Source organism: Bufo gargarizans, chromosome 3 (genome assembly GCF_014858855.1).
Source record: "Bufo gargarizans isolate SCDJY-AF-19 chromosome 3, ASM1485885v1, whole genome shotgun sequence".
NCBI classification, from domain to species: Eukaryota; Metazoa; Chordata; class Amphibia; order Anura; family Bufonidae; genus Bufo; species Bufo gargarizans.
This window is the reverse complement of record NC_058082.1, coordinates 587,644,520-587,670,850: the sequence shown is the minus strand read 5'-3', so window position 1 is coordinate 587,670,850 and position 26,331 is coordinate 587,644,520. Positions and strand designations below refer to the sequence as shown.

At 44.2% G+C, this 26,331-nt stretch overlaps 1 protein-coding gene across 1 annotated transcript in view; it reads right to left on the bottom strand.

Moving 5' to 3' along the window:
* The window catches only part of LOC122931851 (bromodomain and WD repeat-containing protein 1-like), an 84,107-nt gene that overhangs the window by 44,708 nt on the left and 13,068 nt on the right, over positions 1-26,331 (bottom strand). The window contains 12 exon segments of the mRNA XM_044285902.1: positions 368-530; positions 615-743; positions 1,807-2,032; positions 2,849-2,977; positions 3,271-3,405; positions 12,358-12,511; positions 13,586-13,687; positions 14,997-15,037; positions 16,540-16,640; positions 22,320-22,390; positions 22,476-22,573; positions 24,049-24,270. Coding sequence (XP_044141837.1) covers positions 368-530; positions 615-743; positions 1,807-2,032; positions 2,849-2,977; positions 3,271-3,405; positions 12,358-12,511; positions 13,586-13,687; positions 14,997-15,037; positions 16,540-16,640; positions 22,320-22,390; positions 22,476-22,573; positions 24,049-24,270 — 1,571 coding nt within the window.

Here is a 26,331-nt window from a genome sequence, read left to right as displayed (position 1 = left end):
CTGTTTGAAGATACGAACCCTACTGAGCCCTGCTGTCTCTTTCTAGGTCAGTGATGTCATGTTCTTCGGTCACAAGGACTACGTGCAGCTCAGTCCCATTCGAGTGATGGGCCTGGGATGCAATACCAAGCACAGCCACTAAACATTGCACGGCATGTGCTCGTTATGCTGAAAGGAGCACTGCAGCCCATTCAAACAGGTGACCGGTGGGGGTGCTAGGTGGACCCTCACCGATCTGATATTATACTACCGGAAAAACACTTTGAAACCACCAGATAATTGGGATCCATGAGATCCAATATGAAATCATTAAAAGACAAAAACAAATAAAATTACCATCTTTTTTATAGAAATATAAAACACGCACCTGTAAATGACGCTGGGTATCTCTGGCACAACTACTCTTTTCCTCCAGGCAAGTAAATCCCTCTCTGTAGCAATCTGACTGCGAGGTGAATTAATATGCATCTGACGAACACCTTCTACCTGACCGCTACGCCTTAGGCCGATATTTGGCGGAGAAGCAAGATCTAATCAAAAAATTTTTTTTATGTAAAATAAATTTTACCTAAAAGTTCCTGCATACATGACAGCCGATTATAAGCACACAGTACCTCTTCTGGCTGCATTGTTGGCCTGAGCACTGGAGCCAGGTTCTTGCTCTGGATTTGGCCGCTGATCCGGGTGCAGGTTGGGCTCTTGGTTCTGCTGACTGACCACTTGTTCCACTATTTCACCATCAACTTTTGAGACAGGAATTTACAAAGTAATAAGGCCAGGAGCCAAAGCCAGTCCTTAACCAGAATGAATACTATACATCAAACATAATAAAACACTCAACTCATTCCCTAAGCATATAAATAATGTGTTGACCTTTTCCAGTAAAGAAAAATAAAAAATTATATACATATTTTGATTCTATCCTCTACATATTTTTCTGTAGGCCTTTAAAGGTGTTTTCCCATCACATACAATGGGGGCATATCGCCAGGATATGCCCCCATTGCCTGATAGGTGCGGGCCCCACCTCAGGGCCCCGCACCTACAACGAGAACAGAGCTGGGAAAGCTGTGGCTGGAGGACCCCAGGATTTCCTGGGGTCCTGTCCACCACCAAGCGCTACTCCATGCTGCTCCCATTCATTTCTATGGGACAGAAGGAAATAGCCGAGCCAGTCTATTCTCTGCTATTTTCGGCAACCCCATAGAAATGAATGGAGGGCAGCTGTGCATGCACAGTGAGGCCTCTGTTAATTTCCTCGCTCCGTTCTTATTGTAGGAGCGGGTCCCAGAGGTGGGACCTGCACCCATCAGACAATGGGGGCATATCCTAGCGATATGCCCCACTGTCTGACATGGCAAAACCCCTTTAAGAACATGTTTTCTGACTTAAACATAAGATCCTATTGCAATGTACACTGACAGGTAGCCTATTAGGTACATGTACTAGCAGACCTGGGCCCTTTTTTTTGGGACCCTGGCTGGCATGGAAACCCATCAGCACCCTGTGGGGTGGTGATGATCATACAGACAGAACCATCTGTGTCTGTAAAACAATTTAGGCGACATGCTCGCTATTGTTCGTGTTATCAGTGAGGGTTAAATGCCCAAGATCTGTGCTCTCTACAATCCTGGGTGCCAATGAACATAACAGGGAACAGCTCCTGAGTCTGCATTATCCATATGCCATAATAGTACAGCTTGGGGTTGGAACTACTTACTACCCTATGTCGTAGTATTACAGCATGAAACAGAAAGGGTTAAAACTTAAATTTACTACTGAGAGCATCATAAAAACAGTTCTTACCAGTTTCTATGTATCCCAATTGAGGCACCAAATGCTGATCTGCAGAGTTCTCTCTCCCAGGAACTAACCGCTGATATGCAGGTGGATGTGGGTTTCCGTCAACATCTACCAAAAACGGTGGTGGCATCAAGTGTGGAGCCTGCTGGGTTTGTTCATCAATGACAAAATGGTTTGCATCTCCAATCAGGGGTCTATAGTCCGTGTGGAAAAACATCTGCTCTGGAATCTGAAATAAAAGTGGAGATCAAGAACCAGTCAATAGTCTGCAAAAAATATAAAATATGACAGTACTGAAAACCTGACCAAAACCTAAACCGGTTAAAGCGCTTTTTTATTTTAAAGGGGTGTTCCGTTTTTTTGAAGTCCACATGGATAGAGGATAACTATTAGATCGGTGGGGTCCACCCGCTGAAACCCTTCCCCGATCATAAGAACGGGGGCCCTGTACCCCCTGCATCCCCCCTGAAATTAACGGAGTGGCCGGTCGCACATGCGCTCGGCCGCTCCATTCATCTCTATGGGAGTTCCAGAGATAACCAAGTACAGGGCTCGGCAATCTCGGGCATTTCCATAGAAATTAATGGAGCAACCATTTCAGGGTGGCTGCAGGTGGTTTGGGGCTCCTGTTCTTGTGATCGGTGGGGTCCCAGCTGTAGGACCCCCAACTTCAAAAAAACGGAATACTCTATTAAATCTTTTTGCTAGAAGAGAATAAGACTTAATCACAGTTTCCCAATGCTAGTCTCTGCAGCGATCAACTGCAAGCTGTGGTAGAACCATTAGAGGGTGTTGTGTTTCCCTGCAGCTCCACCACAGGAGAAATGAAGCATTACACAGTTCTCCCTGAAATCTCAGAGCCGTTTCATGTAATGCAGATATGCCCAGTCCTCCCGCCAGTATTTGCTCTAGATAATTAATGAGGGTGTTGAATAGGGATCAACTACTAGTCAAAATGTAATAAAATTGTTGTTGTAAATGGGTTTTGTAAACCAAACGTCCCCTTTAAGTATAATAAACAAATATTGTGGAAGTTAACATTTACCTTCTCATAAAACTTGCCACCGCCAAAGCCAAAAATCAGCAGATATCCATGTGAATCGGTTCCTGCCATGCGCTGCCCGTCAGCTGACAGCTTGCAGTCCAGGATGGCACCATGGCCTTGTCCTTCGATCTTGTTGGAAAAATAAGTACAGACTGCAATGACTTTCCAAAGGCCAACAATATTGACACCATACCCCACATTGCTTTATTAAGCAGGAAATGGACTAGGAAGCGCACAGGAAAGGGGGAAAAAGACGGCAGAAGCCAGGGGACACATGCAATGTAGATGTGCATTAGAAGATAAAGGTAAGAAGGTCCATTTGTGTGGCAAATAAGATAAAAAGAAATGTTAATAAGGAATAGTAGAGATTTGTGGTGAAAAAAAACTAAATAAAAAGGCCTAAATCTTGAAGAGCGACTTACTAAATTGAAGTAATGCATGACTTTAGTGCCATTTTTAATATCCCATAGGAATATATTTCCATCGTGTCCTGCAGATAACATCATTCTGGAGTCAAAGGGGTGAGGTTCCAAAACATAAATGTCATTTTCATGACCCTGTGACAGGAAAAATAGAAATCAGTTACAGAAGTGTTAGCGGCGTACATTATAAGCAATTTATAAAACATCATTTTCTAAATAAATTATATTACTTGTTCTGATTCAGAGTTGCATCCCGTTTTATATTGCAGAGCTGCACTCATTATTATTCTGCTGGTGGAGTCACTGGGTGACATTTATGAAAGCTTTTATGCCACTGGTGCAGGATTAAAAAGTTACAGATTATGGAGCACGCCATATTTGCTCTATAATTTGCGACATAAGCTTCTTGCCGCTTTTCTAATACAGTCTGGCAGATTTACAAGCTGGCAGAAGTTACAGCTCAAGTCTAGGCCAGCCCCCTGGCGGTCGTAGATTTCAGTTTCTGGCGGCAGAAATGCGACCAATTTATTATAGGGGTTGTCCAGGACTGGATAATGATGATTTATCCTCAGGATAGATCATTATTATCAGATTGGTGGGGGTCCAAGTCCCAGCACCTCCACCAATCAGCTGTTTCAGGGAGTCGCCGTGCTCCCCGAAGCTCTGGCGTGCGCAGCCAGCTCAAGACAGCTTTCCAAGCACCGCGCCGTACATAGTACAGTGGTTGTGCTTCAGTTACGACTAAGATCGGTATAGTTCGAAACGCGTGGGACTCTGAGATGGTGTCCACATGATGTGATTTGTTACAGAAAATAAAGACAAAGCAACAGAATCTTCAATAGTGCTGGGACTTTTTTCTGCCGGTTGTGCTTGGTATTGCAGCTCAGCCCCTTCACTTCAATGGTTCACCCGGTCATCAACCTGTGTGGTATGAATTATACAATGCCTATGTAGCTTGATCTATGTGGGTGAAACAACTACGGAAATGAGGGAGAGGAATAATACACGTAAGAGTACAATGCGGAAGGCTATGGTGGAGTTACTGTTTGAACATACCCTTAGCAGACTAGTCCAATGCCCCAGAGACAGAAGAAAGTCCCTCAGTTACAAGATGTTGGTCGGAAGAACATTTTTAAATGGGACCAGACCCCCAGAAATGATAGATTAGTAGCCACTCCTCCCCGTCCACAAAGGCTGGCAACCGTTGTAACAATGACCAATGTAAGTGAAGGTAGCAGCAGCCATTCGTCACTGTTGGAGATGCCATCCACCATTAAAAAAAACGGAAAACTAGCTGCAAGTAGATGAAGTAGGCAATCACAGACCCCCTTGGACTTATCCCATTTATCCAGAATGGCTCACTGGGTGGGACGGGTGTGGGATTGAGAGTAGGGAACTTCTTTTATGGCTGAGACCATGAGACCCAGTACTCTCATGCACTGGCGAATTGCAATGGGATGCAGTTGCAGAAGGGGAAGCACATTCTGCTGAAGTTGTCTAAAAGATTCTCTGGTAGAAGAAAAACCCTGGCTGGGCAGGTGTCAAGGTACAGCCCTAGGAATGTACTTCACAGGAACAGTAGGAATCAGGACTTCAAGTGATTGATGATCCAGTCAAAATGGTCCAGAGTGTCCAAGATGATGCTCAAACTGTAAAGTTTGGATGAAAATGACGGGTCCTTGAACAATATGCCATCTAGGTAAGGCTAGTTTCACACTTGCAGCAGGGAACAGCCTATCGAAGTTCTCCAGATCCAGCACTGCTAGAAACTACCGCCTTCCCACCGGACCGATTGACTATAACGTGGTCTGGCAGATATCCGGCTGCTACACAGCAAATAGGCCGAGAATAGCGCAGACAAAAAAAACGCTGCTTGTCTGCTGGACCCGCCGTAACAGGACGCAGGTGTAAAAGAGGCCTAAGGGATCACTACTATCCACTGAGCATGAAGGAGAACCATGACACAGGCGAGCACCCTGGTGAAGACCCTTGGGGGCCCTCGAAACAAGTGAAGATGACCTCCCACCCGAAGACAATCACATGGGGCCACACCTCATGCGGAAGAGTGTTTCGAGGAAGAGGAATTTGAGCCTTTGGGACGGGGACACAAGGATGGGCGTGGACTGAAGGGGGGGGGTCTGCTTTACTGGTCATGGGAGGAGTTTGTGCACAAGCATTTTGGGCTAAAAACGCTGAAAGGAACAGAAATACGATCTTCCCTCCCTGGCCCTAGTGGAACAAGAGGATCTGGTCCATGGTAAGTAAATGCTTTTATCTCCGGCAGCTTCAGAAATCTCATCCAAGCATTTGTAAAATAAACATCCACCTGAAAAGGGGAAGAGCCGTAAAGGCTTTTTTTAATACCCTATTCGCTGCCCAGCAGGAAAGTCAGAGAGTTCTGCGAATGGACCTCATAAGAACTCGAGAGGGCCAAAAGGTATATTCACATGACGGATTTCGAAAACAGAATAAAAATAAAATAAAAAGCGCAGAATTAGAGGGCAGATTTTGTGCATGGTTTTGGAGCGTTTGACACTTACCATTCATTTAAATGGGAGAATCAGCGTGGATTCTGCACCAAGATAGTGCGTGTTGCTGCTTTTTAAACATGCTGTTTCTTTCAGGTGGGCAAAAAGCAAGATCTGCCTACTATTGAAATGAATGGCAAGCTTTTTAGAGGCGTTTTTGGGCAGACTAGATGGGCCAAATGGTTCTTATCTGCCAACACATTCTATGTTTCTATGTTTTTTGGCACAGATTCCGTGCCAGAAAACACGTGAAAAACAGCGCCATAAATATTGTGTGAATGAGCCCTTACAAAGAGATGAGCTGGAATGGAAAATCTGTAAGATAATATCAGGCAGTTCCTCAAGAGATTATCCAGATAGGATGCCCTGACACAACTGGTTTGCCCACTTCATTATAGCTTTACTGATCCATGTGGAGGCAAAAACAAGGATGTGGAAGAGCAAGCGAATGGCGGCTTGAACTCTTAGTTCTGGCACACAGTGGCATCACTGCAACCCCATCTCAGGAGATACCTGCTTCTTTTTACCCCAAAACGGGAGACTACATGCCGGCAACGTCTAAGGCTACTTTCACACTAGCGTTTTGGCTTTCCGTTTCGGAGATCAGTCATGGGCTCTCACAAGCGGTCCAAAACGGATCAGTTTTGCCCTAATGCATTCTGAACGGAGAAGGATCCGCTCAGAATGCATCCGTTTGCCTCCGTTCAGTCACCATTCCGCTCTGGAGGCAGACACCAAAACGCTGCCTGCAGAGTTTTTCTGTCCGCGATGTGGTGCGGGATCAGTCTCCCATTGACTTTCAATGGTGTTCAAGACGGATCATTCATGGCTATAGAAGACATAATACAACCGGATCCGTACATGACGGATGCATGCGGTTGTATTATGTAACGGAAGCGTTTTTTGCAGATCCATAACTGATCCGCAAAAAAACGCTAATGTGAAAGTAGCCCAACAGCATCTCAGAAGTCTCCATGCAAATGATGCTGACAGAGCTCCTTAAGTCTTTACAGATAGATATATCCAGGCTGGTACAGCCATTAACCCTTTCAATCCAGCGAGTGGAAGAGAAAGTGAACCATGTAGAGGTCAATATGGGCGAAGTTGTGAAATCTCATAACGTGCTCATTGACGCTCACTATGACCTTGAAACGGAGGTCCACCAGATGAAAGCAAAGCTCGCAGACCTAGAGGATAGGTCACACCACAATAATGTGAATGAATCGGTGTTACAGGCGGACTTGGAATCGTATTGACAGGTGTTTATCCACACTATCTTGCCTTCATACTCGGCTAGAGATTTAATCATAGACAAGGCGCATCGCCTGCCGAAGCCCTCCCACCTTCTAGAGAACATTCCATGTGATGTAACTGCCCGCTTACATTTTTCCACAAGAATGACCTAGCCAAGGCGAGGCAGCTGTGTACACTGAGCCGTACCATCAAAAAAGCCGCTTTGTCAATATCCACTTTGCAGTTGAGACGTCTTCTACATCCGTGCATTACTACGCTTCGGGAGAATAAAATCCCTTACAGATGGGGCTTCCCGACTCGCCTAAAGATCTCGTGATGGTCAGCTACATGTCATCAAGTCCCTGGAGGAAGGTCTTGCCTTGTTTAAGAGATGGAATATGGAGCCCCCTAAACCGCAGAGGGCCTCAAGTAAACCAGTGTCAGAAGAATGGAGCATAGCCCAGTCCCATAAACGTCCTAACCGCTAAGATGGGAATCTGAACTTTTCAAGTGCCTTCAAGTGGAGCTTGGACTTTGGTCCAAGACTTTTCCCCCCACTGTTAGCCTACAAATAATAGTAGGCCTACTACTGGTTCATTCATATCCTTTTCAGTTTTCTTCTTTTCAGGTGGTGGTGCCTAACCACCTCCATGTTTCAGTCATTCATTTTATTGGTTTTGTTCCTTAAATTTTAACCTTTTTTAAGTGGAACATGTTGGTGCAGGAGGTACAGTTTGGTGGGGGGGGTCTTGGGGAAGGAAAATGTTTTTGGGGAGAATACCACGGTGGATCTCCTGTGTCCACCCTTACAGTTGTTAAAAGGATAACTGTCATATATTTTTATTTTTTTGCTAAAGTGTAGGGCAAGTGATAGGTAACAATTTTCCAACAGACTTTATTTAGCCAAAACATTTATTTTTGGTAGAAAACTGGGGCTGAAATGGCCCTTAGCAGCACTCTTCAAAAGAGCGTTGCTAAGGGCCATCCGTCTCTGAATAGAAAAGACGGGCTGTGCAGCCAGACGCTGTGCTTCTGCCTCCCGTGCTTCCCTGGGAGACAGAAGGCTGGGCATTACATTTATATTCCCCCTTTCTATACAATCTAATGCTCCGTTACATTCACTGACCTGCGATCCCTGTGTCGATAATTCATGTAGCAGTCGGCTCACTGCGCAGCACAGTGCTTCTACTTCCGGCGGCTGATTCATGAATTATTATCACAGGGATCGCAGGTCAGTGAATGTAACGGACAAATTGTTACCTATCACTTGCCCTACACTTTAGCAAAATAAATAAATAAAAATATGACCGTTATCCTTTAAGGGGGAGCCATTCTAGCACACATTTTCATCCAGTCACAATGATTATTAAATTAGCATTACTCAGTGTGAGCGAGCCCCTCAGAAAAGGCGCTATATATGGGGATATGGCATCTACTCTTGGTTATGATGTGCGCAGGAGACCCATATCGTGGCAAGGGATGTGTTTAGAATTAGAGATCATTATTATCACTTTCGCATCATTCTGCTAAATCCAGAGGGGAGCTTCTCGCTATTAAATTGACAGTGGCTTTTAAGGAACTGGAAGTTGGAATAGATCCTAGAGGCAGTTATATCATTCTGGAATGTTCCATCAATAATAGCGTATACATGGTGGTGTCTTTGTATGCCCCGAATAACAGAAAGGCACATTTTATTCGCAAGGTCCTGTGTGTCGTGTGTAAATGCCAACAGGGAAGATTTCAACCTTCGTCCCGACCCCTCGATGGATAGCTCCTTCCCTTCTCATAGAATGCCTTTAGGACTGATACGCCTTTTTGGTGAGGATTTAGATGACGCCAGGCACGGGGCGAGACTATACATACCACTCCCCTGCTCATAACCTGAGACATGACCCATTTACCTCTCAGCCCTCCTCAACAGACATTAACGCCTTTCTAGATCCCCACTCTTAATTTGGCCCAAGTAGAATCTTTAAATTCTCCAATCTCCCCATCTGAGCGCCATAAAGTGATCTCTTTGCTGCGACAGGACAAGTCCCACGGGCCAGACTGCCTATTCAATGAGTATTATAGGACCCTTTTTGTCCTTATTACCTCCCCATCTTACTGACTTCTCAATCTGCATTGACTATCACCCTTTCAAAGCCTGGTAAATCCCTGATGTTCCCCACAACTACTGTGGTAGTAGGGTCGTCTCTACCCCAATAGGGTCAGAGTTCAGTCAGCAACCTGTTTCCACAGTGGCTGAAACAGAGGACAACCCCACAGGATATGGTAAAGGGTCCCCCTCGCCCTTTATTGGGGTGGAGAAGACCCTACCACCACAGACAGCTCCATTTATTGACATGCTGCGATTCCCCAGGGCAGTACAACCTCTCATCTGCAAAATCCTTATTTCCAAAATCGTGGTGGCAAAATATTGGAAAAGCTAATTGATGTCTCCCTTAGACAAGATTATTACAGTGCTGAACACCACATGCTCATATGAAAGGTTGATAGGCTACAGGCCACTCAAGGTTTTCCAGATTTGAAGAAGTATGGAGGCCATGGCCAGCTTGCAAAGCCTTTTTGCCAGGTTGAGCCAATGTAGGATTAGTTTTAGGGACCATGAGAGGTGGGATTTCTCTCTGTTTTCCTGCATCTCTCCTTCTACCTAGCCAGATAGGTTCCAAAGGGAACCAAAAGGAACTGTGACAATTATAGCACCGATTGTACACCCACAGATTCCTGGTCTGAATATTTTCCACAGTCAATTTTGCCTTAATTTGTATTTGTTTGCATTCATGTATGTTTTGAAAATATTTAATAAATAGATTAAATAAAAAAATGGGCATGAAAGTAAGGATAGAATGTGTATGATCAAATTAAGTCAGTAGGTAAAGTGCACAATTGATCGGCTAGAGCCTTATAAATCAGTAATGGCGTTAATCACTGGCACAAGTCGTATGGACAAACCGATGGTTAGTTTAGCAGGGTGCAGGCGCTATAGTATCATCCCTCATACCACTGGCAATGTGGCATATGTGGGCCGACTGATGCCCACGGCATGCATACAAACCAAGTCCCTCAGCACCTGTTTCATTAATCGTGAGGAGTTTGTGCTCATTCCCTCCCATCTTCTCACAGTTAACACTACTGTTTGCAGCACATGCCACGTCTAATGGTGGTTTGCAGAGATTCATTTTTTCTTTGTTTAAGACTATGGGGAAGATTTATCAAGACAGGCACTTATTAGGCTGGTCTTCATATCCCCTGCACTGTCGGACAATGCACCTAATCTATGACGAGGCGCAGGCCTAATCATAAATTAGGCACATCTTCCGGCAGGCCGTGCGCCTAAACAGAAATTTACAACACCTCAGAGCTGCCATAGATTTCTGGCTCTGTTTGCACCAGAAAACTGACATAAATGAAGATAAATTTGGCACATCATTTCCTGTAAAAAGAGGCACATGGGACTTTTTTTTTTTAAGTCGCATATAAAAAGTCGCAAACACACAGCTGGCAACTTTTTAAAGCCACTTTTCTGGCACAAAGGACATGATAAATTTGCCCCGTTGTTCCAGAAAAAAATAAATAAATAAAAAAAATAAATAAATAAATAAATATATATATATATATATATATATATATATATATATATATATATATATATATATATATATATATAAGTTTCTCCCCTCCAATGCTCTGTTTCCAGCTGCTCCTCACATACAGGTCCTGCCATGAAACACTATAAATGCCGGGAAAGACGCACTCAGATGATCACAGGGCGAGGCAGGCCTCCGCTAGTGCCAGTGATTAGCCGAGTAGGCCTTTCCTTTCTTAGATATCCAATGGCAGAACCAGAAAATGGCAGCTGGGACTGGAGCAGCGGCAGAATGGATGCCGGACGTTCACTTCCATCTTTTGGCAGACAAGAACATGATATGAAGAGGGTCTTCAGACCACACAGGTCAGGTAATTAGGAGGTCAAAGATCTATAATCCCAGGGAGAAACTCTAAAAATTAAGCTGTCGCCATAACACAGGTCTTTTTTTATTTTTTTATCAGATTATTTTTTATTTGACATTTGCATCAATGATACAAAACATATAAAATACATAGAACAAATAAACCAACCCCCCCCCCCCCCCCATCCATCTCAATGCGATGTGCACACCCCTCCAACAGTAACCCTACCACAATCCTACCAGAACGCAAACCCTCCTCTCTCAACCATCGCATCCTTTGGTCACCTGTTGATAAGTCTGCCTCTCCGACAGTAGCTAAATACCACCATACCATCCAATACTCCATATCCTTGTTAGTTCCTGGGAAGTTAATCCGAATCGCACAATCCAGAACACTGTTTCTGAAATTTGTTAAGCGCCCCTCTTTTCAAATAAACACCTCTCTCCAGACGTAACATTTCGTTTATGACTCCTACCAGCTCTTGCTTAGTGGGACTAATCGATTTAATCCAATATTTCGCAATCCGTTTCCTAGTGCACTACAGAGTTTTCGCTATCGCCAATCTATGCCCTTCCGACACTGCGAGATCTTGTGTGTGCCCCAAAACCCCAACCGTTGGCGTCCTGGGAATATCGGTGTCATACACGGTATCTATCATCTCAAACACTTCCGACCACAAAGTACTCAATCCTCTGCAGGACCACAACATATGTATGAGGTTTGCCTCCACCTTGATCGGATCCCTATCTTATATAACATTAGAGGCGTTCTGTACACCCTATGAAGCAGGTATAGTTGCGATCTCCGTTGAGCCTCATTGAGATATAGTTCAGGTGTATTCTCCAGGATGAACTGCCACTCATTTGACATCAAGGGCCCCACAACCGCCTCCCATTTGTCCTTTAGACCGGCTAATCGGTCCCCCAGACTCCTCTCCAAAAGAAACCCATAAGCAAAGGAGATGAGCTTATAAGAGGCTGATGCCGGTACCACCCGGTCAGACAGCGCTGTAGTAGCAATAGTTGTACGGATTTCCTTCCCTTGACATTGAATAGCACGTCTTCATTGCAAATATGCATAAAAAACTGACTTCTGTAGGCCAAATTCCAGTTTGGAGTTGTTGAAAGGGTTTAAATATATTATTCTCAAAAACCTGGTGAACATATCTATTCCCTTTCTGTGCCCATCCCTCAAAACCCTCCAGTTTGTACAATTCCCATAAAAAGGCATTCAGGTTTGCTCTTCTATCATGGATAGCGGTAGCTTAATCCAGGCCTCAGTTTTACGTTTCATCCTATCCAGTAGGGGCAGCAGATTGAGCTCGCTATACTCCTGGACATCCCTAGTGATATAACTCAGGTCTCCTACTCACCGTTAGGACATGCAGCAGTTTCCCAGTATGTGAATCCCACACTTTCAGTAGGTGGGCACTGCTGGCAGTCACCACATAGTTATCCGTCGTGTCCCATGCAATCATCAGAACCTTGGGCTTTTGAAATGATATACTGTCATTATCATTTGCCGGCCTAAGGGAGGAAAAAAACAACAACTTAACAGTCAATTGAAATCAACTTTCTCTGGTCTCAGATACACCATATAAACAGCAGGCAATAAGGCAGCACTAGAGCCACGTGCAGCTTCTCACTAAGCAACCTATGGCAAACAGGACTCCAAGATGTGGCAGAATAGTCCCAGACCCCTGCACTGGCTGGTGGCTCATCATACTGCTGGTTCTTGCAGCAGAACAGGACCCTGGCATACGGGTGACATCACAGGGGCACTCACATAATGCGGTGAGCGCAGCACTGTAGAGACCAGCGGGGCAGGAACTTACAGCATTATAGCTCACTAGGATACAGCGAGTTCGAGTCTGAGAAATGTGTCTGTTACATGAACCCTACACAAGGTGATGTGAAATTGGCCCGAGAGCTGTAATTTGGACCTGGCTGTCGCCCACATTTTACACAAAACGGATCTAATTAAGGGTACTTTCACACTAGCGTTTTTCTTTTCCGGCATAGAGTTCCGTCACAGGGGCTCAATACCGGAAAAGAACTGATCAGGCATATCCCCCAGCATTCTGAATGGAGTGTAATCCGTTCAGGATGCATCAGGATGTCTTCAGTTCAGTCGTTTTGACTGATCAGGCAAAAGATAAAACCGTAGCATGCTACGGTTTTATCTCCGTCGAAAAAAAACTGAAGACTTGCCAGAATTTTCCCCATAGGAATGTATTAGCGCTGGATCCGGCATTCAAATTACTGGAATGCCTGATCCGTCCTTGCGAAGACCGGTAAAAATGTGAAAAAAGATACAAGACGGATCCGTCTGTCCGCATGACAAGCGGAGAGACTGATCCATTCTTGCAATGCATTTGTGAGACGGATCCGCATCCAGATGCGTCTCACAAATGCTTTCAGTCACATGCAGATCGGCGGATCCGGCGGGCAGTTCTGACGACAGGAACTGCCCACACTGCCGCAAGTGTGAAAGTAGCCTAAGCAGCAACACAGGACAATGCAAGTCCCTGAATGTATTAAGTAGAGAATAAATCTTTAATCATGAGAAGCTAGGACTAGTATGAATAAAAGGCACCGCACCTGTCATCTAGATTCGTGTCCATGTCAAGTACAATACTATTCCACTCCTGATCCTCTAAACTCCATATTCGTGCGATTCCATCTTTGCTTCCACTTACAAACCTAAAGAAATGACGTCTGTTACTTTATTAAAATAAATGTTCAGGTGTGTTACACAAAACATGCAAAATTAGCATTAGGTCATGTATGGTTTTTGTTCCATTTCACTTTTATGCAGCCACGGTTTAATTTGTTAAACCGGTGATAAAAACCTTGCTGTAAAAGCCATGCTACAAAAACGGCATGAGTGCACTGCGCAGCCAAAACCAAACTAAACATTTTCGATAGGGTTAGAAATACCTAAAAATTATTTTTTCTAATATACTTCACTTACTTTTTTTTCAAATGTTACCACCAATAGAGGTCCCTGAAGCGAGGACAGGCAGGAGCAGAGGTGTGCGCTGTGCAGGGCTCCTGCCTATCCTCGCTGCGCTCTGCTGGAACCTCCGCATATTACATCGCAGTGCAAGGTATCCTGCGCTGATGTCCCATGGCAGAGCGTTCAGCAGAAGGTACAGGCTGGATCGGGGAGATTTACTCCTGTCGGACAGGGCTCACTGAAGCGCATATAATACAAATCAGTACATGGCTGCGGTGTACAGATTCTCTATGTGCTATAGGGAATAGCGCTTCAGGAGGCCCAATTTTCAGGGGCATCTTTTGGTGGTAAAATTAGAAAATAAATAAAAAAGTATATTAGAAAAAATATTTTAAGGTAATTTCTTTTCAAAAATTATCCTCAAACGTTTAGGTAAACTTTTATAGATAAAACTTGGACTTCTGAAGCTAGTTTCACACCTCCTGTGTGAACTCAGTCGGGCTGTTCCAGCCGGGAATCGTCCAGACCCAAAACACAGCATGTAGCGGTTCGAGTCCGGCCGTTCCTCTGCACTGTCTGCCGGAATACGTACAGGTCTCTGCCGGATCCCATTATACATAACAGGGGCATTCTATCCGGAGAATCCCGGCAGACACTGCAGGTCTGAAACTAGCCTAAGAGTGCAATCACGTGTGGCAATTTCTGCAACTCAAAATCAGTTCCATAAATGTGAATGGGGTTGTTTGTGCTTGAATTATTATTCAGAGAGAGGAGATCTTTTTTGCAACATATCTGTCACGTATGAATATACCTTTATTGATGGTACGGGCCCATACAGTGGTCGTATTGCATTTGAAAACCCTGCTTACAACAAATTAGCATGGTTATCAAATGGGTAATGTTGTGGTGGCTATGCCGGTATGCAGATATCAATTTGAAATCCGCACAGATTCTTGCACGGTTCTTGGCTGCTACCCTAATGGTAGCAAATCCTGTTCTCATTCAAAACCTACAGTTCTGGATACAAAATGAAACAAGAAAAACTTCACGTACCTTTCACTATTGTAGGAAAACAAAATGCTGTCGACAATATCCTGTAATTACAAGCAGCATTGTTAGATGACGAACCACAAGGAAGTGTATCAGAGATACTGTGGGCCGGGCAGTCACTCTGAATTAAAGGGGATGATCCATTAAATGTATGTAAAGTCACATCACTTGGGATCCCAACTGGTGCCAAGAATGGAGAATCCCCAAGTGACGTCTGTGAACGGGGCTGTAATGTGTACCTCAGTCCACTGCTCTATTCACCACTATAGGGCTGATAGAGCACCGTCCTAAATCAGTCCCATAGTAGTGACTGGAGCGACGGACCAATAGGCACACTACTGCTCCTTTCAGAGAGTGGGCCCTCCGTTGTCAACATCGTTGTGATACCAGTAGTTGCCCCCCGCCCCCCCCCCCCCCGCCCCCAGTGATGCAACATTGATACTTGTGGGATAACCCATTTAATGTCCCTAGTGCAGTGGCCCTAATAATCTACGTCCACTGCAGGTACGTCACTGCTTAACCTCAATGGTAGAGCATATTAGGGACACAGGATACATCACAATTGCATGTTTTGCAGTCCTAGGGTATATGCACACGGCAGTTCATTTTATGTGTTTTTTTGGATTATGATGTGGATTCGCCCCAGATCTCATGGTCAATGCAAAGGGTGAAATCTGCATTAAAAAGCCACACAAACAATTGACATGCAGCACATTTCATGACATTTTTAAAAATTCCATCTACTTAGCTGCTATTTTATTATGTTGGGAATTAACCGTACAAAAACCATGTGTAATACGAACCTTGTGCATGTACCCTTAAAGGGGTTCTCTAGAAATAATGAGATTCTCAAGTGACAGAAGACTGCCTCTCTGACCAGAAGCTTCATACTTGTCTACTCCCTGCTGCTCTGGTCATTCACGGTGCCCGCTGCGGCCATGTCACCGCTGAAGCCAGTTACTGGCTGCAGAGGAGCATGTATGCAGGATGTCAATATTGCGGGGAGTGGAATATGGAGACACCAGAGGCAGCGAGGAGGACCAGAGTGATGTGGAGCAGAGACGTATGAATCTTCTGGTCAGAGAGGGAGGCTGCTGGCACTTGAGAAAATCTCATGATTGCTGGAGAATCCCTTTAAGGAACAAAACAAGTGAAAAGTTCACAAAAGAAAAACATCCCTGGTGGATTGAGCTTGGTGTACCAGATTTTATGCAGCTACTGAAACGGTCACATTAAGACGACAAATAGGGGGGTGGACCTTAAAGGGACGGGCCTTAGAGTCCCTGCCTCCTACCGCAGACAGAGCAGTACTGCCAACAGTCTTACTGCGCAACACAGACTTACGGGGGAACTCCAGGACACATACAGAAGAACTCTTCTGGTAATTCCACTAGTTCTGATTGTAAATTAACAGGAGGGTAATAAAGGAAGGGGGGGGGGGGTGTTGAGATTGCTACAACCTTGAGTAGTTCTTACATTTAGTCTCTCTAAAATTTCTATAGATTTCATAACAAAACTGCAATGTGAAGAAGGTCCGGATACTCACGCTATGGCCTTCAAGTTCAGATACTTTTTCAGGCTCTTCATTACCAAAATAATAGAGTCGGATGGCGTGGTCACTGCCACTGACAGCCAAAAACATCCCACCTGTAATATAAAAAGGTAGAATATTTAGGGTATATTCACACATGGCAGATTTGCACGCTCAGCTGTTTCTACGACTCCACTAGAAGTGAACAGAGAGCCATCGACAGGCACGGCCACTTCATTCATTCTGCGCCAGGATGCAGCGGCCGGCGGGGGACCCAGTTCTGGAGATAGGTGCACCTATCAAACATTCATGGCATACGGGGAGGCAGTGCAATGTCCAAGTGCCCCTTTGAATTCAAGAATACAGCAAACAACCTAAAAGCTGGAGAAGAGCACATGAAAGGAATATGCACACTGAGCATAAAGGCTGCGAGGGATGAATGTACGGTGCTAGCAGATCCAGAATGCTGTTTCCACCCCATTAAATAAAAGCTGCAGTCGTCAGGGCCTTTTTCCAATATAGTAAGAGATTGCTTATCACTAGGATATCCTGTCACTTACTGATTATTGGGGTCTGACTGCTGGAATCCCCACCAATACCGCAAATGAAAGAAGAGCAGCTGCTAGGTGAGCACTGGTGATCCTTCACATGTCTCTGTGCAGAGAGGCGGCTGAAGGGACATTTGTACCAGTTATAAACTAATATTTGAAGGGAACACCTCTTAACCCCTTAAGGACACATGACGTACCGGTACGGCATGTTTCCCGAGTCCTTAAGGACACATGACGTACCGGTACGTCATGTGTTGTTCCGATCACTGCCGCCCGGCCGGCTGTGATCGGAACAAGGTGCCTGCTCAAATCATTAAGCCGGCACCTCGGCTAAATGCGTGGGGGGGTCCCTTGACCCCCCCATGTCCGCGATCGCAACAAACCGCAGGTCAATTCAGACTTGCGGTTTGTTGCGATTTCTGCAGTTTCTGATCCCCGCTGTCCCTGACCGCGGCGATCAGAAACTTTAGTGTGGCGAAAATATATATTTATCACCCCCCCTTGCACCTCTGAATGATTTTAGCCTGGTGGGAGGTGCAGAGGGGGTTGCGGGCGGTGTGGGTGGTGCAGGAGGCGGGCAATGCGGCAGGCGGGATCGCGATCCCCCCGCCCGCCTCCCATTGAATAATCGTTGGTGTACAGTGGGTATACCAGGGTGCCAGCACATTGCTGACACCCTGGTATAAACGGCTGACATCGGTGATGCGATGTCAGATGTTTAACCCTTTCCATACAGCTGTGCCTTTGCAGCCCCCCGATGGGAGAGGGAGAGAGCTCCCAGACAGCCCCCCGCCAGCCCCGTCCTCACCCTTCCCCGTCTGCGAAGTTGTGGCAGACTGGGAAGGTTCCCATGGCAACAGGACGCCTTCTCAGGCGTCCTGCTGTCCATGGTGCTGAACAGATCTGTGCTGAAGGCATAGATCTGTTCAGTGTAAGTAAAATACAGTGCAGTACCCTATATAGGAGTACTGTATTATACAGACATCAGACCCACTGGATCTTCAAGAACCAAGTGGGTCTGGGTAAAAAAAAAAAAAATGAAAAAAAAAGTAAAAATCAAAAAACACATTTATCACTGATTAAAAAAAAAAAAAAATTCCCTACACATGTTTGGTATCGCCGCGTCCGTAACAACCTGATCTATAAAACGGTCATGTTACTTTACCCAAACGGTGAACGCCATAAAAATAAAAAACTGATGAAATTGAAATTTTGCCCACCTTACTTCCCAAATAAAGGTAATAAAAGTGATCAAAAAAGTCGCATGTACGCCAAAATTGTAACAAACTGTCATCTCATTCCGCAAAAAATATGAGACCCTACTTAAGAGAATCGCCCAAAAACTGAAAAAACTATGGCTCTTAGACTATGGAAACACTAAAACATCATTTTTTTTGTTTCAAAAATGAAATCATTGTGTAAAAATTACATAAATTAAAAAAAAAAGTATACATATTAGGTATCGCCGCGTCCGTATCGACCGGTTCTATAAAAATATCACATGACCTAACCCCTCAGGTGACCACCGTAAAAAAATAAAATAATACGGTGTAAAATAAGCAATTTTTGGTCATCTTACGTCAAAAAAAGTGTAATAGCAAGCGATCAAAAAGTCATATGCACCCCAAAATAGTGCCAAACAGGCATCTCATCCCGCAAAAAATGAGACCCTACTTAAGATAATCGCCCAAAAACTGAAAAAACTATGGCTCTTAGACTATGGAGACACAAACTTTTTTTTGTTTTAAAAATAAAATCATTGGGTAAAACTTACATAAATTAAAAAAATTGTATACATATTAGGTATCGCCACGTCCGTGACAACCTGCTCTATAAAATTACCACATGATCTAACCTGTCAGATGAATGTTGTACAGACGTGGACAAAATTGTTGGTACCCTTTGGTCAATGAAAGAAAAAGTCACAATGGTCACAGAAATAACTTTAATCTGACAAAAGTAATAATAAATTAAAATTCTATAAATGTTAACCAATGAAAGTCAGACATTGTTTTTCAACCATGCTTCAACAGAATTATGTAAAAAAATAAACTCATGAAACAGGCATGGACAAAAATGATGGTACCCCTAACTTAATATTTTGTTGCGCAACCTTTTGAGGCAATCACTGCAATCAAACGCTTCCTGTAACTGTCAATGAGACATCTGCACCTCTCAGCAGGTATTTTGGCCCACTCCTCATGAGCAAACTGCTCCAGTTGTGTCCGGTTTGAAGGGTGCCTTTTCCAGACTGCATGTTTCAGCTCCTTCCAAAGATGCTCAATAGGATTGAGGTCAGGGCTCATAGAAGGCCACTTTAGAATAGTCCAATTTTTTCCTCTTAGCCATTCTTGGGTGTTTTTAGCGGTGTGTTTTGGGTCATTGTCCTGTTGCAAGACCCATGACCTGCGACTGAGACCAAGCTTTCTGACACTGGCTAGTACATTTCTCTCTAGAATTCCTTGATAGTCTTGAGATTTCATTGTACCCTGCACAGATTCAAGACACCCTGTGCCAGACGCAGCAAAGCAGCCCCAGAACATAACAGAGCCTCCTCCATGTTTCACAGTAGGGACAGTGTTCTTTTCTTGATATGCTTCATTTTTTCGTCTGTGAACATACAGCTGATGTGCCTTGGCAAAAACTTCGATTTTTGTCTCATCTGTCCACAGGACATTCTCCCAGAAGCTTTGTGGCTTGTCAACATGTAGTTTGGCATATTCCAGTCTTGCTTTTTTATGATTCGTTTTCAACAATGGTGTCCTCCTTGGTCGTCTCCCATGTAGTCCACTTTGGCTCAAACAACGACGGATGGTGCGATCTGACACTGATGTTCCTTGAGCATGAAGTTCACCTTGAATCTCTTTAGAAGTCTTTCTAGGCTCTTTTGTTACCATTCGGATTATCCGTCTCTTAGATTTGTCATCAATTTTCCTCCTGCGGCCACGTCCAGGGAGGTTGGCTACAGTCCCATGGATCTTAAACTTATGAATAATATGTGCAACTGTACTCACAGGAACATCTAGTTGCTTGGAGATGGTCTTATAGCCTTTACCTTTAACATGCTTGTCTATAATTTTCTTTCTGATCTCTTGAGACAGCTCTTTCCTTTGCTTCCTCTGGTCCATGTCGAGTGTGGTACACACCATATCACCAAACAACACAGTGATTACCTGGAGCCATATATATAGGCCCAATGGCTGATTACAAGGTTGTAGACACCTGTGATGCTAATTAGTGGACACACCTTGAATTAACATGTCCCTTTGGTCACATTATGTTCTGTGTTTTCTAGGGGTACCATCATTTTTGTCCATGCCTGTTTCATGAGTTTATTTTTTTACATAATTCTGTTGAAGCATGGTTGAAAAACAATGTCTGACTTTCATTGGTTAACATTTATAGAATTTTAATTTATTATTACTTTTGTCAGATTAAAGTTATTTCTGTGACCATTGTGACTTTTTCTTTCATTGACCAAAGGGTACCAACAATTTTGTCCACGTCTGTAAATAACAAAAAAAACTGTGCCAAAAAAGCTATTTCTCGTTACCTTGCCGCACAAAAAGTGTAATATAGAGCAACCAAAAATCATATGTACCCTAAACTAGTACCAACAAAACTGCCACCCTATCCCGTAGTTTCTAAAATGGGGTCACTTTTCTGGAGTTTCTACTCTAGGGGTGCATCAGGGGGGCTTCAAATGGGACATGGTCTCAAAAAAAACAGTCCAGCAAAACCTGCCTTCCAAAAACCGTATGGCATTCCTTTCCTTCTGCGCCCTGCCGTGTGCTCGTACAGCAGTTTACGACCACATATGGGGTGTTTCTGTAAACTACAGAATCAGGGCCATAAATAATGAGTTTTGTTTGGCTGTTAACCCTTGCTTTGTAACTGGAAAAAAAATATTAAAATGGAAAATCTGCCCAAAAAGTGAAATTTTGAAATTGTATCTCTATTTTCCATTAAATCTTGTGCAACACCTAAAGGGTTAACGACGTTTGTAAAATCAGTTTTGAATACCTTGAGGGGTGTAGTTTCTTAGATGGGGTCACTTTTAGCGAGTTTCTACTCTAGGGGTGCATCAGGGGGCTTCAAATGGGACATGGTGTCAAAAAACCAGTCCAGCAAAATCTGCCTTCCAAAAACCAAACGGCGCACCTTTCACTCTACGCCCCGCTGTGTGGCCGTACAGTAGTTTACGGACACATATTGGGTGTTTCTGTAAACGGCAGAGTCAGGGAAATAAAGATACAGTCTTGTTTGGCTGTTAACCCTTGCTTTGTTAGTGTAAAAAATTGGTTAAAATGGAAAATTAGGCAAAAAAATGAAATTCTCAAATTTTATCCCCATTTGCCAATAACTCTTGTGCAACACCTAAAGGGTTAACAAAGTTTGTCAAATCAGTTTTGAATACCTTGAGGGGTGTAGTTTATAGAATGGGGTCATTTTGGGTGGTTTCTATTATGTAAGCCTCGCAAAGTGACTTCAGAGCTGTAGTGGTCCCTAAAAATTGGGTTTTTGTAAATTTCTGAAAAATTTCAAGATTTGCTTCTAAACTTCTAAGCCTTGTAACATCCCCAAAAAATAAAATTTAATTCCCAAAATAATTTAAACATGAAGTAGACATATGGGAAATGTAAAGTCATCACAATTTTGGGGGGTATTACTATGTATTACAGAAGTAGAGAAACTGAAACTTTGAAATTTGCAAATTTTTCCAAATGTTTGGTAAATTTTTTATTTTTTTTGCATAAAAAAATACCTAAAGTTTTTTACTTCATTTAACCAGTGCCATGAAGTACAATATGTGACGAAAAAACTATCTCAGAATGGCCTGGATAAGTCAAAGCGTTTTAAAGTTATCACCACTTAAAGTGACACTGGTCAGATTTGCAAAAAATGGCCTGGTCCTAAGGTGAAATAAGGCTGTGTCCTTAAGGGGTTAAAGGGTTGGCTCACACCTCCATTTAACTGATCTGGCAAGCTGTTCAGACAGAACAGACGGACGGAGATGACCACAATTTGGCCAAGCTGGATACTGCTGTTCACGGTCGTGGATCTGGTACAAATGCCAAAAACTGTCCAAATCCCCGCTGGCCTCTGCCTAAACAGCCTGTCGGATCAGTTAAATGGAGGTTTTACCGATCCTAAAAAAGGAACTAACAGGTTACCCGCTCAATACGATTATTAACATTTAGACACATACATACAATTCGGCAATCACTTGCAACCTCTGCTTACCAGCGCTACACGAAGAGCAGAGCATCTGAGCTCCAGGTCCAGATTTTTCTATGAATTTCAGGGGACGAGCACTGCATTAAAATAAAAAGAAAGGGGCTGTGAATAAGCAAGAATAAAAGTAAAAAGAGGTTTATGTATAAAGATGGCGGTACACACTTGAACTGCAAGGTATCAACATCCCACTGCCATAAGCACACTGTTGCATCTCCTGTAGACACCAAGTATCTGGTGGAGCCTTGGACCAGTGGACTGAACTAGAAAAGAGGAGAACGGTTAGACCCATATGTGTTATACAAGCAAGAAGAACTAATAAGTATCAGACAGCGATCTATTGTCTATATCAAGTTTTTATGTTGAAATATAATATTTATATATATTTTTTTAATTTTTGTTAATTTTATTTACCGTATATGTTCTGCAGTTTCACACTGGCCCCTAAACCTAATAATGGGTCGATACTTCCAGTTCTGCAGGAGTCAATTCTCAGCAGTCATCTTATCATCACAGGCAAGATTACAGTGGCAACTAACACCTTACACAATATCCTCTGCATCTATTTTTACAGACCACCACACACTGAAAGGAAGCTTTGCTTTTGATTATTTTTATCCTTCAATTACTCTATGATCTGCAGGTCTCTCCAGAGCTGTGGGGATCAATCACTGAATATGTCATGTCCACAGCCCACCTATTCTGCAGAAGTCTGAGGAGTGGTTGTGTGGGGGGGCTTCCTGGTAGTACAATCCTGCCACTGTTTAGATGAACACTATGGGACACCTTGGTTGGGATCGCTGGGCGCCGCTCTATGTGGGAATAGTCCCATCATTGGTGGCGCAGTGCGCCCGCCCCTCTCTTCTCATTGGTGGCGCAGTGCGCCCGCCCCTCTCTTCTCATTGGTGGCGCAGTGCGCCCGCCCCTCTCTTCTCATTGGTGGCAGCGGCAGCAGCACAGGGGGAGGGAGGACAGCTTCCTTCTCCCCATAGCTGCTGAGAGAACATGAGCGCGCCGATAGCAGCGCGCTCATGTTCAGAGATACTAGACTGCGCAGAAGCCGGTATTGATAAGTATCGAAATTTCGATACCCGCAACAACCCTAGTGTGCACAGCATCCAATATCAATTTTTGTATTTTTGGACCTAGGCTATTTGGTCCTGTGAAGTATCTGCGCCGCGTCTACTTAATGTTTAATATTTTGTGTTTTGGCTTATTAATCTTGTTACCCTCTATAGGTCCCCTGATGAACCCAACAGGGGGAGACACGTTGGGACAGTGTAGACACGTCAGGGCCAACCAGGGGTAGGTTCCTGTGCAGGGTTCATGCACCATCAGGGCTATTCCCTGGTGTCAGCGGTAGCTAGGGTATTTTAGGAAAAGTTTCCTTCAATAACGCACCTCTGACATTTCTCCATTCATATCCTCTCTGAACATAGACAGTATGCCTTTATAATATGTTTTCTATGCATGTCTGGGGGACCCTCCTCTGTTGGCTCTGACAATATTAGTGGTCTTTTTTATTATCATACATTATTAAAAGTTATGTTTTAGGCCTATGATTGTGACAATTTGTCAATTCTTTCTGCATAGTGAGACAATGAGGTGTGGGGTTGTTCGTAACAGACGTGATTACATATCCTGAGATCTTGTATTGCAAAAAAAAAATTTGTTTGGAGAAGCAAAAAATAAATAAAAAAAATGTATAAAATGATTCAACGTAGCTCCTTATGCTTACAAGTAATGAGGTAACAGCTCCTGAGTGACCTGGCAGCACAGCTATGGGGGCACAGGTTCGGAGAGACCACACTCGGATGATCTTCTCACAGCTTGCAGCAGCAATCAGGGTATTCTCATAGTTCACAGTAAGTTCAGAGATCTCGGCTAAATGACCTCTTAGTGTGGTGAGCAGCCGTCCATCGTGTGCAGACCAGATCTTCACTAAACAGTCATCAGAGCCCTGTATCAAGAAGGGAGGGGGATGTAAATAATAATAATTTTTTTTTATTTATATAGCACCACCATATTCCGCAGCGCTTTACAAATTCATAGGCTACGAAACAAAACTAACTGGCTAATATACAACTGAAACACTAGAAGTCGGGGCCCTGCTCGCAAGAGCTTACAATCTATGAGGATTCGGGGGGGGGGGGGGGGGACACACATAAGGTAGTTGATTGGTAGTAGGATTTGAGCTATTATTGAACTGACAGGATTGGTGCCGGCTGATCTGCTTCTGGTTTGGGACTACTAGAGGATCGAGTTCAGGCCAGAGGAGTTGGTGGGGGGAGGTTTAGTCTGGGAAGTTTAGGTAGCTTGATAAACCTGTCTGAAAAGATGTATTTTTAAAGGCACGTTTGAAGGTGGAGAAGTTGTGAATTGACCTAATATTCCAAGGCAGAGTATTCCAGAGAGTAGGTGCAGCTTGAGAAAAGCCTTGAAGACGGGAGTGAGAGGTACGAATTTGGAGGTTATTAATCTTAGGTCGCTAACAGAACGGAGAGCACGAGTAGGGTGGTAGATGGAGATGAGTGAGGAGATGTATGGAGGTGCAGCACTGTGGAGAGCTTTGTGGGTGAGGGTGAGAAGTTTGAACTGTATTCTGTGGTGGATGGGCAACCAGTGAAGTGACTGGCACAGACTAGTAGCATCAGTATAGCGGTTGGCTGGATAGCTGAGCCTGGCTGCAGCATTTAGGACAGACTGAAGGAGGGGGAGAGTTTAGAGAGAGGGAGACAGATTAGTAATGCGTTGCAGTAGTCAAGACGAGAATGAATCAAGGCAACAACAAGAGTTTTTGCAGTTTCCACCGTTAGAAAAGGGCGAATTCTGGCGATAATCTTGAGGTGCAGACGACAAGAGCGTGTAAGTGATTGAATATGGGGAACAAAGGAAAGATCAGAGTCAAATGTGGCCCCAAGATAGCGGGCATGTTGCACAGGAGTTATGATAGTGCTGCAGACAGAAATTGAAATATCAAGTTTAGGCAAGGCTACTTTTACACTTGCGTTCGGAGCGGATCCGTCTGGTGTCTGCACAGACGGATCCGCACCTATAATGCAAACGCTTAGATCCGTTCAGAACGGATCCGTTTGCATTACCATGAACAAAAAATAAAAAATAAAATATTATTTTTTTTTGTTCATGATAGTGCAAACGGATCCGTTTTGACTTTACATTGAAAGTCAATGGGGGACGGATCCGTTTGAAAATTGAGCCATACTGTGTAAACTTCAAACGGATCTGTCCCCATTGACTTACATTGTAAGTCTGGACGGATCCGTTTGCCTCCGCACGGCCAGGCATTCGGGTGTCCGCCTGCTGAGCGGAGCGGAGGCCAAACAGTGCCAGACTGATGCATTCTGAGCGGATCCACATCGACTCAGAATGCATTAGGGCTGGATCCGATCGGGGCCGCTTGTGAAAGCCTTCAAACGGAACTCACAAGCGGAGCCCCGAACGCAAGTGTGAAAGTAGCCTTAGTTAGTAGATGGGGGAAAGACAAGAAGTTCAGTTTTTGAGAGGTTCAATTTTAGATACAGAGAGGACATGATGTTAGAGACAGCTGCCAGACAATTACTGATGTTTTGGAGTAGAGCAGGGGTGATGTCAGGGGACGAAGTGTATAGTTGGGTGTCGTCAGCATAGAGATGGTATCGAAAGCCAAATCTACTGATAGTCTGTCTGATGGGGGCTGTATAGAGGGAGAAGAGTAGAGGACCTAGTACTGAGCCCTGAAGAACGCAGACATCAAAAGGAACAGGAGAAGAAGAAGAGCCAGCGAATGATACACTAAAGGAGCGGCCAGAGAGATAGGAAGAGAACCAAGAGAGAGCAGGTTCCTTAAGGCCAACTGAGTGGAGCATGCTGAGGAGGAGTTTATGGTCTACGGCAGTGTTTCCCAACCAGTGTGCCTCCAGGTGTTGCAAAACTACAACTCCCAGCATGCCCGGACAGCCTTTGGCTGTGCGGGCATGCTGGGAGTTGTAGTTTTGCAACAGCTGGAGGCACGCTGGTTGGG